Below are 14,984 nucleotides of genomic sequence, written 5' to 3'. Positions count from 1 at the left end.
TAAAATACAGCCAAACAGGGACAGAAAATAAAAGAAAACAAGGTTAGATAATTGGTATTTTATTCTTTAGGTAATAGTGTATAGTGCACTTTAAGTCTGCAAAAACTAGTTACAAAATTGAAATTACTATATTATTGTATACTATTTTACAATACATTCAACAACACAATTTTGACAAGGTCCATCATATCACTGTTTAACATACACTACATGTGCAGTAGGGTTACCAGATTGTAACAATTTAAAAGCAGGTCATTTTAAATGAAAAAGAATTTTCCATATAAAAGCAGGGCATAATAGACTAACTTGATACTTGACGTGGTATTTTTACATTCTGTTATATAATTAGGTAATTTGTTTGTCTTTGTACAATAAAACTGATACAAAACTATTATCATGAATAGAATTGAAGTATACGGATTCTAAATTAGCTTTTACCTTATTTAATTTTCGGATTGTTAATACTTCTCTGGTGACTCGACTAGTTTGGGCAAGGATTTTACACACATAATTCCTCTAATGGACCCCAACTCAATAGTTACTCTCTTTTGTCCATTGGGAATTGGCAAGAAAGAAAAGCAGGACAATTTCTGATTTTTACGAACCCTGGCAGGATGCAGTCCATGCCAAGCGAAATCCAGAACATCTGGTAATCCTATACACACAGATACACTTACATATTTAGTGTGCAGTACATTGGTAAAGTCTATACAACAAATTGAATAATTGAAATTGTGGGGCCCAGTCGGATAAGAGAAAAAGCCACATCTATATATTTATATTTTGGAATGCTCTGCCATCTGTGCTCGTTTACAGATGTAAATGATACCATTTGAATAATGTGTTGTCATATAGTTTAGTCAGAACATATTTCTTCACATTCCAATGAGATATCCTACGTATCGAAATTTATGGTTTGTCCCCTTGTCTGCCTGGACCCATCAACTATTGGTTAGTCAACTGTCCAAAAACAGGTTTGGACCCTACAAGTAACACTCATGGGACAATCAGAGCAGGAGGTAATGAGTAAGAGTGGCCAATTCCTTTCTCCCCTCCGTTGCATACATCGCTGACTAGATACATATTACATTAATCGGATTTCAGATACTACAAAAAAATGTTTGATAATTGAAACTGTCATATTACTATCTACTATTTTGCAACACATTTTAGAACACTTTTCTAGGATCACATCTAAGGTTCTTAGACATTGTTGTTTGGCATACACATAACGGTAACGTATACCAAAATGTTGTATGTACTGAGGGTCAGAGTGAAATACATGAGCTGCATCACTTACTTGCATTATGTTGGGCAAAAAAGTTTACTAGGTGAACTGAAGGTATGTTAACCCCCAACTTCCAAAGTCAAATATCTCTCTTACATACACACACATGTACCACATACTGTAACTTTGCTCCCTACAATTACACAATATATTTAACATTTGCTAAAAACATTTTTTTCTGGGGCAAAAAAAAAATAAATAAAAATAAAAAAAAATAATAAAAAAAGCTATGAACTTTCCACCAATATGATATTATACCTTTTTGTTACACACAATATGAGCTATTTACACTACTTTAAAGACACTGCAATTTTTCTGCAGTCTCTTCACCTTTGCTTTCAGAGCTGCCATTTTTAGTTTGTTGCTCCTGGGTGAAGATGAGAAGTGAGGACTCGAGAAAAGTTTTCGTTTTGCAACACCAGGACCTAAAGATTACGAAATTAACTTCAGATTAATCTAATTGCTGGGAACTATTTTAAATAAAAAATGAAACGTGACAACACCTTTAGCCTTGTTAAGTTAATGTAGGCCTAACAAAAGGCATGCAAGCTATGGATAGGCTATATAACATACTACAAAATTGACAATACATCAAAATGTGATCAATATTTACCAAGTTTGGAAGGAGGTGTAGCTGAAGCTGAAGGAAACTGTTCCATCTTGGATGTATTCATGTCAGTATCTAAGGAAATAAATGATAAATTAAATTGAAGCAAGAATTGAACAGACTTTGTGCTCCATTCATTTCAAACTGCTCTTAACTGTATAAATTATAACTCATATAAATGTTAAGTAATAGTAACAATCCAAAAGTTTAATGCTGCAACAAATTTGATTGTGTTAATCTGAATTGTTCGTTGTAATGTAATATAAAATATTTTTTTGCTAATAGGCTGGGCCATAGAGGACAACTGACACTAACAGAAAGGGATAATCAGCAGAGGTGTTGGGATATTAAAGAGAAGTCAGTAAGAGGGAATGATAGTGTACTTCGTGTGCCAGGGAGACTTGTCAGGATATCAGTTGCAATATCGATCGTCTGGTTCAAAAGTGCGACAACTCAAAAAAACAAGTTTTGAGATATCTTCAGTTGAAAGTTTCAAATAAATGCCCTAAAAAGGGTCAGATTTGTGGTTCATAACCACGACAATTAGAACTGAGTCAGTATTCAGGACGAGTATATCACGATCTTCCAGTTCATTATTAATAGATTTCGAAATGTAGTAATAATGAATTAATAAAGGCCATAGTTATAATTACTTCTAAAGCAGTTTATTTCGTTTTTATTCTTTTTGGTTGTAAATATGACTTATCTCAATATTGAATCGGAAAGAGCTCCGAAAGGGGCTTTCAGTAGTACAAATAACTAAAAAATGGCAATTTTTGAGTTGTCGCACTTTTGAACTGGACGATCGATATATAACAAGATAAACACCCTGCCCTGTAGTTAAGAGGATTTGTTATTATTCGCTACTGTAAAAGAATGAAGTATGAAAACTGCAGACATATGGCAGGGGGCAATTAACTTAAATGATTACTAGCATGTTACCAGGCTCACAAGACAGTATCGCTTACCTTCAGCTGTGGGAACCACATTGAATAGGAGCGATGGTTGCTGATAGCCCCTCAGCTGTTCACCAATCATACTGTTCCCTGTAATAATCACAAAAAAAAACGAAACATAATTAATTATGTATTTTGAAACATGTAATGTAAGAAAAGCTGATGAGAAACTAAGGCATTCCTTGAAATCCATAAACTTGACTAAGTGGAATAATTACCTTGTTGGCATGCATCTTTATTCATCCCGGCATATGTCGTCGAAGCAGTAATCTTTGAAGCTGGAGTACTCATAGGAGCAGGAATTGTTTGAGGCATAGCTGCCAAGCCTGCAGCCTACTCAGTTGCAGCTTGTAAACCTATGAGACTACGCGTACCTGAAAATAAAGAAAAGAGTAATGAAATCGGAAATTTTAAACATGAATGACATAAAAACATTGCTAGTGTACTAACTACCTTCAGCAGCTGCAGAATCAATCTTCGCCCTCCTACCATACGTCCGCAAAGTCTTGTGATGCCTGAAAGTTGGGGTAGACCCCGGTGATAAGGTCGCTCGAGGCATAACTGGGCTAGATGGTGGGCTCCGGATTTTAGGGTTTGATGGCACCACTAATCCATTAGCATGAACAGTGGGCACTGCAGTTTGCTTAAGTATCACTTTTTGTGAAGAGCTATAATAGTCAGACTCAATGAAGTGGTCCATGCAGATTCTCAACCTGTGTGTGTGGCATGTGCGGCAACTCGATACCGGTCCTCTAGCCCACAAAATCGGAGCCACTTCCAACACCTAAAGCAATGGATTACAATTACTAATGAGATAAAGTAGAAGAAATATTGAATAGAAATCATGCAAAACTTGGGGAAAAAAATAATAAGTTATCTGCTGCATTTGTGTTATTTTAAGAGATGTCTAATGCGCATCACTAGGTGGTGAGTGACCATAGGAAAACTGGTAGCAGCAACAGATATTGGGTAAAACTAAATTAAATATTAGGCCTAAGCTTATTATTATTATTATTATTATTATTATTATTATTACACATGATTGAGAATTTCTCCAGAATGGCTAACTACATCAAAGAAGGCATAATTTTATTTTCCATAACTGTGAGATGTTTATACTAAAAACCACGTGGTTTTAGTTTGCAGCCATGTGGCCTAATGCTACAATTCAGGTTTACGAGGTTTCATTTTCAGCCTTCTTGCTCTTTTTCGTCAATATTTCACATTTCGTTACAGTTTGACTGAATTTCGGAACCATCTAAATTTATACTCCTACTATAATCCTAAATAAACTAGCAGAAAGCAATGCACAGCTCGTCTAACCTACTTCACACAAAAAGTACATTGTTTTCAAGTGTAAGGTTTAGGCTACACAGGACACAATAATAATACTAAAGCTTACCTCATAGGTTCCTGAGGAAAATAGAAAAAATGCTTCCCTCCCACAGTATTAACAGTCTTGCATCCAGGCGCTGAGCATCTTCCTCGAATCTTTCGCATTTTTCTGGAATCCATCTTGCCTTCATAACGCTGTTGGCTGGTCATCGGCCAACGTTCTGACTACTTCGTATCGGAGAGTGGAGAACGCTGGTCCTCACGTAGTTCTATGATTTACCACCTACGACGTCGGGCGCTGATCACCTTATTTCAGAATACCGCTTCTAGATCGTGCTGTCCGCAGTTTCGCATCCTATTATATATTTATCCATGGGGTTTATATAATTATTTACAAATAAGCTCCTAGGGATTTACCTTCTACTTTGATCTACATTTAATAGCTTATGCTATTACATGACATAAAATAAATCTGCATTATTAAATAGTTTTCAAGCAAAATTAAACCTTTACTTGAATACAAGAATTAGGTAACTCGATATTTTACGCTGGGGGGAAGGAAAGTCTTACATTGACTGACCTCAATACTGGTTATAATACAACACAAGTAACTTTTCTGTATTTTCTGGTAAAAGATTACAGTACATCTTCTATCAGTTATTATTCTTTTGTGCGATGAACAAGATCGCTTCACGTTACATGATATAACATTCACTTGAAAATGTAGTTCCTAGGCACAATAATGAAGGATTTACAGAACATTTTTGAATTAGCAGATACATTGCTGATGAAAACTTAGTCTCTCTCTAACAAATTCTCATACATATCTCTGGTATTCATTTGGAAAGATAGCTGATAGATTTCACATCTCGTTGAGTACCTACATAATTCAAGATTACTATACTGGTAACAAGAGTTCTGTCAGCACTTAGGTACGGTGTCTAATTAAGTTGTAACTCGGCCAACAGGAAAGGAAAAATTGAAGCATAAAGCAGGTGTCGGGTAAATGGTATCTGGAGCATGAGGAGCCATTGCTGGAACACACGCCAGCTGCTGATCTAGATTCATATTTAAATAGAAAACACTTTTCCTCGATTCAGTTACAGGTTGTGTGTGACTACAAAGGAAAGATAACGCGATCAGAGTTGTGATAGTGTTTTTGCACAGATGTTTCGAAATTGGTTTCCAACCGAACATTACTGAGCATGCACATCAGTCAGAGTTGTCAATTAGTCACAAATTCACTGAAGAAAAAAATCTAATATCAAACATCCCTCTATTTCTGAAACATGTTGCAGTCCAGTGCCTTTACAAGAGTATATCAATATTTCCATCTCTTTGCCAGTGTAATGCAGAAATATCAGTCAAAATAATCGAATTGGCTCGTTTTGTAAACAAAAAAAAATTACAGCATTTTTTTTATCTGACTAAAAACAGTGCAGCAATCCGTTCGGAAACAATGTTGTTTCAGAAAATGTCAATCTTCCTTGGACGTCATTTTCCCTTTTTGCTATATAACCAGATCATAAAACGGGAAACAGAGAGAGCATATGAACTACAACTGCTACTAATTATAGATTGTTAGACTTTGGGATGGTTATCTGAAGAAGGCTTGCACATAATTATGACAATTATATCCTGAAAACTTGCAAAATTATTTTGTCTCTTTAATACATAATAACAAAACGGAATCACAAAATCTTTCGTGAATCATGCCTTTAATATATTTTACATTCTTTTTAAACTATGATAACAACATAACAAAGAAACCTTACGAAATATAAGATAGTTTTCCACTTTAGGATAAAATTCTTTCTGTGGCACGACAATCCATGAAGGGTCAACGCTGACCAGCCGATTGCTGGCCTCAAGTCGACATGCCTCAACTGAGATGAAAGATTATCCAACCAATACAGGGATATTGTATGATGATCCCCCAGTCATTATAGCCGGTTTTTGGAAACAAGATTTCACTATCAATCATAGGTTCCCAAATTCATCATGAAGCTGAGTGGCCACTGGTCCCATACACTGGCCGAAATTTCATAGAAAAATTCCTTTCCCTTGATGACTCGAACCAGTACTCATTCTGTAACGTCAGTCCAGGCATGATACCTTAGACCACGATACTACAGTGCCGTCCTAGAAAACTATTATATTTGTAAATTACGACACAAAGTGTATGAGAAGTTCAGAAATAATCCCACAAAAGTCTCGTAAACTTAATTAAAACAGCAACATGTGTGATAATGAAGAGCTCGTCAATGTCGAAAACTCTTTTCACAATAGGTACATTGAAAAGATTTCTACCCAGTGTGCATTAATTCGTGATTTTGAAGATCTTGTAGACATCGATAACTTTCACTACAAGTATTGCATTTAAAGGGTTTCACGCCTGTGTGGGTAAACATGTGATACTGAAGATACTGTCGACGGCGGAAACACTTACCGCAAACAGTACATTTGAAAGGTTTCCCCTCTGTGTGAGTTCGTCTGTGATCATACACACTTCGGCGGCGTGAAAAACTCTTATCACATATGTTACATTTGAAAGATTTCTCGTTTGTGTGAGTGATCACGTGATTTTGAAGATCTTGTTCACGTCGGAAACTTTCACCACAAGTACTGCATTTAAAGGATTTCACTTCTGTGTGGGTAAAGATGTGAGCCTCAAGATATTGTTGACGTCGGAAACTTTTATCACAAACTGTACATTTGAAAGGTTTCTCCTCTGTGTGAGTGAATATGTGATTCCGAAGATCTTGTCGACGTCGAAAGCACCTCTCACAAACACTACATTTGAAAGGTCTCTCGTCTGTGTCAGTTACTAAATTATCCTGAACATTTCCTGTATGTCGAAATCCATTATTACACAATTTGGATTTCAGAAGTTTCTCGTCAGTATGAGCTAATAAATGGTCCCTAAACTGGTATCGATTTTTAAAACTCTTACCACACACGTTACATAGCGAATAATCCACGCCTCTTTGGGGCAAACAATCCTCATCTTCATCCTCTGTATCCATTTCAGTCTGCTCTGTTCCACATAAGGTGTCTTTGGAAAGGTTGCAAGCATCACTTTTTTTAAGTGGTAGGTCATCATGGAAATAAAGCTCCTTTGACCTGAAAATGCGAAGCACTCCAGTCAGAATTCATAACAGTAATATTATTTTCATGCCTCAAAAGTCAGGATCAAACACATAGTTGTCCTTTTGTAAACAAGAATTTCTGAAGAAAAGCGAAGGCAAACCTTGGAACATTCTGCTAGACAGTAATAACATCCTAGATTTACCATGAAAAAAGGCTGAACAACCGGACTTTTTTTAAGTGGTAGGTCATCATGGACACAGTCCTGCCATCTATCCGCGGAACCCGAATCATGGAAGTGAAGTGGTTAGGCGTTAGGCTTATTCACATAGGACTGGCATCCTGTCTACTCCAAATTGTGTATTGTGTTCTCAAGAAGAAGAAAATGGATATGAATCATTTAACACAAATGAAGCACTTCACAAAAATTCAAGTCTTACATCTACATACTGGGAAGCATGAGGGAAAATAACTCCATTGTTAAATCAAGAGCATTAGATACCTACTTAATTTTACAAATCAGGGACTGTTAACTGAAAACAATATATGAAGACTGTTCTTACAATTCTGAATAAATTTATACAATGCTTTAGTAGAGTCAGTTTATAACTCAAAACAAAACACTGTTTTTAATCAACTCTTTGTTTTTGATCACAATTGAGGCAATAAAAACAAAGGATCGACATAAAAATCACTATAGTCGTGTCGCTGTTATTTCCATTGTGACTCCTCCCCTTTGCTTACGTCTTAGGAAGTGAAGGCTCTATAAAGTCTAGGTAGGTAGTATCGTTCGCCATTTTTGTTCCTTCGTTCCCGAGCTACCAGATGAGGAATCTATTTGCTTCACCGTTAAACATTATCATGTTGTAGCTCCTATGATAATAAATCAAATGCACTGTAATTCATCAAATAATTAGGCGGCAAATAACGTCCTCGTGTGATTTCTGCGAACGCCAACAAAAGAGGCAAAATGGCGGGCGATTATATTAAGTATTTATCGAGCCATAGGAAATTCATTACATCATCAACAGCGAATGACAAGACGCACACGTTTAACTGTAGCCGACCTGCAACGTGATTGGCTGCCGGAAATAAGAGCGACGGGACTATAGTTGAACATTATACTCGCATCTCAATTGGTGCATCCTTATCCTTTATCATCGTGCTTGCAATCATGTCCCTTTTCTCAGCATTCACATTCGACGACTCTTCCTAAAGAAGAAAATATCATTATCATTCTGTAGATATAAGGGAGAAAATAGACACAAGGTATATTACTTAACAATGAGGACTGTTAATTTAAAAATAAACAATTTGACGTTTTATAGAGTTTCAAGCAACTCAAATTTTACTAATATTGTCATTAAAAATAATTGCCATGAAAATTTTAAGTGTACTCATTAATTTTGCCTAAAAACTATTTACATTACTGTAGTTCAAACACGAAAAAAAAGTACTACGACTGTGCAAATTGTCGTTTTTAATCCCTATGAAACAATGACAACCTTGAAGATCAACATATCTCACCTCAACTTCAAACTTCGTCACAGGATATAAACTATCTTCATTTTCTTCGCATTTGATGTCCGATACGGGACCACAATTGAAGTCAGAAGGTTCCATTTTGATCTCTTTCACATTTATCTGCAAGAAATACCTTTCGAGTGTATGAAATATGATAGAAAGTTACATTATTTTTATGTCGAATTTTTCTCCAAACGAAAAAATAAAGTTCCTTCTTCCCCTTATCGTCATTCAAACTACTTACCAATGGCGGTGATTTGGCGTTTTTTTCATATATGAGACTATCTGTCAGGGACAAGGGGTCATCCGTTGGTTCTGCCTTAATCATATCCATGAAAACTGTGTCCACATGCTTAGAAGCGAATGACTCGATTGTGGATTCTGTTTTTATCACATTTCTGAAGACTAACTCTCTGTTATTCGCAGCCAATGGGTCTATTTCAGATTCTATTTTAATCATATCAACAAGAAGTGCTGCCTCTGCATTCTTAGGAGCCAATGACTCTGCATCAGGTTCTGTTTTAGTCATTTCCGTAAGAAATGCGTGCTCATGCATTATCAGTGAATTAGGCCTATTTCTTTCAGGTTGCTTTAATCATATCCACAGGAACTGAAACCAAAATATACAACACATATATAAAAGCAAATAATTTGATTATGAGGACAGAGGGATAATTTGATAAATTTCGAGGGAAAAATTGTTCTGGGACCGGGTATCGAACCCGGCACCTTTGGTTAAACGTACCGAAGCTCTACCAACTGAGCTATCCGGGAACTCTACCAGAAACCGATCCAACTTCTCTCTATATCCACAGACCTCAAAGTGGTCTGACAACCATCAAGCAACCAACATTGAGTGCACACTAACTTTGTGTGACTTTAATTGTGGTTTTCTGTTTTTTTTAGTAGGTTATTTTACGACGCTTTATCAACATCTTAGGTTATTTAGCGTCTGGATGAGATGAAGGTGATAATGCCAGTGAAATGAGTCCGTGGTCCAACACCAAAAGTTATCCAGCATTTGCTCATATTGGGTTGAGGGAAAACCCCGGAAAAAACCTCAACCAGGTAACTTGCCCCGACCGGGAATCGAACCCTGGCCACCTGATTTCGCGGCTAGACGCGCTAACCATTATTCCACAGGTGTGGTGGTTTTCTGTTAACAAACAGTGACGTGTATTATGCAAATCTAACTTTCAGGTGTAACTCCCTGTAAAGGTGATTTGAATAATTTCGAGGGAAAAATTGTTCCGGTGCCGGGTATCGAACCCGGGACCTTTGGTTAAACGTACCATTTTTCCCTCTAAATTATTCAAATGAATTTTACAGGGAGTTACATCTGAAAGCTCGATTTGTAGAGGGATAATTTATATGCAAGAAAACAGAATTAAGTAGACAGATCTGTTAGAACAACTGTTCGCCACTCTATCGCCACAATAAGTTGATATATACATCTAGATAATATCTGAGTCGTTTACAATTCATATGAAAAATTATGCACAACAGAACTCTGAAATTTGAAAATGTAAAGTGACTAGGTACTTATAAGACAAATTTGTACAACTTTCAGCCATTTTTATTTGTTCTGAAGGCCTAGCTCTGGACCTCGTAGAATAATGGTGATTATGAATTATGGTGGAATTATGATGATAATGGTGAGGGGAAACATGACAACTCCTAGAAAAACCCTCGCGCCAGCTTTGTCGATCACAAATTCCTTCCGTGACCCAGATAGGAATCGAACACAGGTCACCAAGGTGGAAGGCAGACGATTTTCGTGGTAAATCGCGAATTAACTGTGGATTATGATGCAGAGAGTTCCATTTTTTCCCTTGAGATTGTGTTATCAAATTTTGTTTGTTGAAGTCTAAGTATGTAGATTTAATACATCTTTTCACAGAGTAATACGTAGATTTAGTAACAGGTCTGTAAACTAATAGTGAATTAAATCCACCACATCTTTCTTGAACCAATGCCAGTTACCACCAAAAAGCACACAAGGAAGACAGAACAAACAATTTTTAATATCACATTCTCAAATCCATTTGTTTTTTATATTAATGTCCTGATTTAATTTTCGACCTCGGCACACTTTATTAGCAACTTTTATTTCCATGTTTATATTCAAATTCAGAATTAGTCTTCCCATATATTTTATTTTCCGTTTGTCTTCATATATAGATTTTGTAACAACGTATTTATTTTATTAATAAAATTGACAATTGTTTCTTACCAACACAACACATTTACAGTACATGCTTATGGCGCCAGATACCTTACTTTTTATTTTGCTTACACTCTTTTGAATAACGAACTTGCTGGCGAGAAAGTTGTTAGCCCTGACATGGAACAAAATATATTACTTATTTAGTGCTACCATCTCGGATCGAGTTGCCCTTTTGCACTCCCGTGAAGCTCTATGGAGCGGATTACCAAACACTTCTATGCATGTCCTTCCAGAGCTGACTCGCAGCTGGCACGAATGATAAAGATTATAATATATACAGCTACACAGCAGAGCATGAGCAGGCAAACGGTACTGTTATCTCTGACCTGGCATGGTAGTCCAAATCGGTACATTCTGCTTGATTCACTCCATGAGAAACCCGCACCTTATAAAATTTGTGATCTTATAGTGCTGTGAATGTACAGTTAAAAACAAGAAATAATAACATTTTTATTTAGCCAATGCCATGGCACGAGGGCACTACCTCTAAAGCCACTCCTGATAGTGAGCAAGTATTATTCATTTAAGGACACTTTCAACTGAGACAATATACAACGAGAAATAGGTACGACATTAATAATAAAGAAGAGCAAGTTTTGAACATTATTTCATCTTAATGTTTCCATGATGCTTGGAACTCATCAATGAAAAGGCTAATTTTTGCATGATGTCTCCTAATAGGGGAACCCAGCTCTACTTTTCCCTAAGAGTAACCTATCACCATAGTCTACTATATACAGTCACGAAGCTTGAATTTTGAGGGTGCTAGAAACAATAGACTGTGACGGTTCTATTTTGCATTGCTTGTAATGAGGCGATATTAGCGGTCCTAGTGGTGAGCAACTATCTAATGTTTGCATATTTACTATGTATAGAGCTTCGCGACTGTATATACTAGACTGTGCTATCACTCTCAGTCAAGTTTAAACCCAGAACATCAATTAGTTAATTTTCTATTTGATTTGTAACTTTTATGATTATCTCCCAATACAAAACTCTAAAGGGGTTAGGTACAGCTTACAGCTTACAGCAGTAAAATTTTTGGAAATATTCAACATTTTTTCCCTATGAAAAGTGGTATGTGTAAAACACTGTCCTTCTACTATATGAAAAAAATATTTTAACATTTAAAAAGATTATTCTTTTTTTTTTTTCAAAATACAAAATGGTGGCAGTTTACTGTGCAGTGATGAAAAGTTTCCCTCATAACTCATAAACTTGTTAAATTTTTCATGTTCTCTCGCTTTTAGTTTACTGCTGAAACTCATGTTTACAATATCATGCTCTTTCAACTAGATTCCTTAATAAATAATTTTTTTTTTTTGTTGGAAGAAAATATATTTCACCATTTTTAAATGAATTTATTTTTAATCAGACAATCTATCAAAGGTAGAGAAGTGATCTTGCATCATATTGTAGACATGACAAGCATAAATACACACAAAAAATGTCATCATAGAATGTTGGATAGTTTTTGAGTTATGTGGGGAAACAATTCATTGCTGCACAGTGAACAGAATTTTGGGGGGGGGGGGATTAAAATTTTTTTTTAATCGTAAAAATATTCTCTTTATATAGCAGAAGGACAGTGTTTTACACATACTAATTTTCATTATTCTACTATGATACAGTAATGGAGGAAAAAATGTTGAATATTTCTAAATTTTTACTGCTGTAAGCTGTACCTAACCCCTTAAGTTTAGTCGAAATGGTGAATAAAAGCATGACAATCAATATCATGTTCCTAGAAACCGTAAAGCAAACTCTACTTCAAAGACGTCTTTCCTCCTTCGTGACATAACAAGTGATCCTGAAGAGCTCGACGACGTCGAAACCCCTTTTCACATTTGCTACATTTGAAACGTTTCTCCCCTGTATGAACATATGAATGAGCCTTAAGATTCTCTTGGCGTCGAAAACTGTAATCACAAATGCTGCATTTGAAAGGTTTATCATCTATGTGAGTCAATATATGACACTGAAGAGTCCAGCGACGTTGAAAATTCTTATCACACACATCGCATTTGTAAGGTCTCTGGTCTGTGTGAACCAAAGCATGATACTTAAGATCATAGCGACGCCTGTAACTCTTATCGCAAACGTTACATTTGAAAGGTTTGTCGCTTGTGTGAGTAACACTGTGGTTAAGCAGTCCCTGTGGACGGCGGAAACTCTTATCACACTCACTACATTTGAAAGGTTTATGACCAGTGTGAACAAATGAATGATCCTGAAGATCTTGTGGACGTCGAAATGCTTTCTCACAGGCATCACATTTGAAGGGTTTCTCGTCCATGTGGATTAATTTGTGAGTCTCAAGTCCATTTCGGCGTTTGAAACTCTTGTCACAAACGCTGCATTTGAACTTTTTCTCGTGCGTGTGTGTAATATAATGACTCTGAAGAAATCCTGGACTTCGAAAACTCTTAAAGCAAAGTCTGCATTTGAAAGGTTTCTCGCCTGTATGTACATAACCATGAACCACAAGTTCCTGTTGACGTCGGTAACTCTTATCACAAAGGGTACATTTGAATGGCTTCTCTTCTAGGTGACTTAATAAGTGTTCCGTAAGATGTCGTTGATAACGGAAATTCTTATCACAATTGTTGCACTTGAAGGGTTTGTCGTTTGTGTGACAGACTGCATGTTTATTAAGTTCACATTGCTTCAGGAAACTCTTATCACAATCAGTACATTTCAAAAGTTGCCAGTCTGCATCAGTTAATGTATGTCCCTGAACTGTTTTATATGACCCAGTACATTTACTGCCTCCCGAATCTGTAACTTTGTATTTTATAAGTGTGTCCTTAGCCACATTTAAGAAATCCTCCGAAACTTTGCAGACATCACTATTTTCCTTCCTTACATGATCATCACAATGCTGCTGTTTGTACCTGAAAAAGCAAAAATGTCCGGTCATAAGCCAGAATAGTAGTAGTCAAACCTCCGTACAACGAAGATTAATATAAGATAAACCCGACAAATGTCCTACATAAATAACGTTAAATTCCCTCACTATAGCAATGAAGCAATTTTAGAAACACCCTGTTACAATGATACTTACTTACTTACTGGATTTAAGGAACCTGGAGGTTCATTGCCGCCCTCACATAAGCCCGCCATTAGTCCCTATCCTGAGCAAGATCAATCCAGTCTCTAGCATCATATCCCACCTCCCTCAAATCCATTTTAATATTATCTTCCCATCTACGTCTCGGCCTCCCTAAAGGTCTTTTTCCCTCCGGCCTCCCAACTAACACTCTATAGGCATTTCTGGATTCGCCCATATGTGCTACATGCCCTGCCCATCTCAAACGTCTGGATTTAATGTTCCTAATTATGTCAGGTGAAGTATACAATGCATGCAGTTCTGTGTTGTGTAACTTTCTCAATTCTCCTGTAACTTCATCCCTCTTAGCCCCAGATATTTTCCTAAGAACCTTATTCTCAAACACCCTTAACCTATGTTCCTCTCTCAAAGTGAGAGTCCAAGTTTCACAACCATAAAGAACAACCGGTAATATAACTGTTTTATAAATTCTAACTTTCAGATTTTTTGACAGCAGACTGGATGATAAAAGCTTCTCAACAGAATAATAACAGGCATTTCCCATATTTATTCTCTGTTTAATTTCCTCCCAGTATCATTTACATTTGTTACTGTTGCTCTTACAATGATATGTATTTTTAACTTGGAGGTTTTATGTAAAATCGGCAGCTTGGTCGTATATACCCAAGAATGGTAATTTCTACGAAGGGATGGACGTGTAACCAGTCTTCCTAGTTATTTTCCAGTGTACATTGACGAGGTGAGAGTAAGTAGGCATGGCGATGGCTGCTGCTAAACAGAAATCATTAAGTTTGAAAACTAAATTGGCTGCAAATCTGGCTTTCAGGTAGATGTTCCCTGTGAAGCAGGCTTGAATAATTTTAAGGGAAAAATTGTTCTGGAACTGGGTA

The 14,984-nt window shown here is 36.5% G+C and overlaps 2 protein-coding genes across 4 annotated transcripts in view; both read right to left on the bottom strand.

Annotated features, from left to right (window-relative positions):
• Positions 1-75: 75 nt before the first annotated feature.
• LOC138714969 (uncharacterized) lies at positions 76-4,559 on the bottom strand. 3 transcript variants are annotated; one of them, XM_069847314.1, is made up of 6 exons: positions 4,254-4,559; positions 3,302-3,635; positions 3,070-3,225; positions 2,864-2,941; positions 1,902-1,970; positions 76-1,713 (listed from the first exon to the last, which is right to left on the bottom strand). In XM_069847314.1, the coding sequence occupies exons 3-6, from the start codon at positions 3,164-3,166 to the stop codon at positions 1,574-1,576; spliced, it is 384 nt and encodes a 127-aa protein (XP_069703415.1). In that variant the 5' UTR covers positions 3,167-3,225; positions 3,302-3,635; positions 4,254-4,559; the 3' UTR covers positions 76-1,573. The 3 variants fall into 3 exon arrangements, with proteins under 3 accessions (XP_069703415.1, XP_069703396.1, XP_069703406.1); XM_069847295.1 differs by having other exon boundaries at positions 78-1,713; positions 3,305-3,635; XM_069847305.1 differs by having other exon boundaries at positions 78-1,713; positions 3,305-4,559.
• Positions 4,560-4,813: 254 nt separating this feature from the next.
• Positions 4,814-14,984, bottom strand: part of LOC138695356 (zinc finger protein 84-like) — a 50,392-nt gene continuing 40,221 nt past the window's right edge. The window contains exons 14-18 of the mRNA XM_069819776.1: positions 12,794-13,918; positions 9,042-9,393; positions 8,801-8,917; positions 8,403-8,485; positions 4,814-7,309 (exon numbers count right to left, since the gene is read on the bottom strand). Of these exons, the coding sequence (XP_069675877.1) occupies positions 6,493-7,309; positions 8,403-8,485; positions 8,801-8,917; positions 9,042-9,393; positions 12,794-13,918 (2,494 nt within the window). The 3' untranslated portion in view covers positions 4,814-6,492. The remainder of the gene's footprint in view (positions 7,310-8,402; positions 8,486-8,800; positions 8,918-9,041; positions 9,394-12,793; positions 13,919-14,984) is intronic.

The sequence above is a fragment of the Periplaneta americana genome, chromosome 2 (assembly GCF_040183065.1).
Source record: "Periplaneta americana isolate PAMFEO1 chromosome 2, P.americana_PAMFEO1_priV1, whole genome shotgun sequence".
Lineage (NCBI taxonomy): Eukaryota > Metazoa > Arthropoda > Insecta > Blattodea > Blattidae > Periplaneta > Periplaneta americana.
The sequence above is the reverse complement of the archived record's forward strand: the minus strand, read 5'-3'. Positions and strand labels throughout refer to the sequence as shown.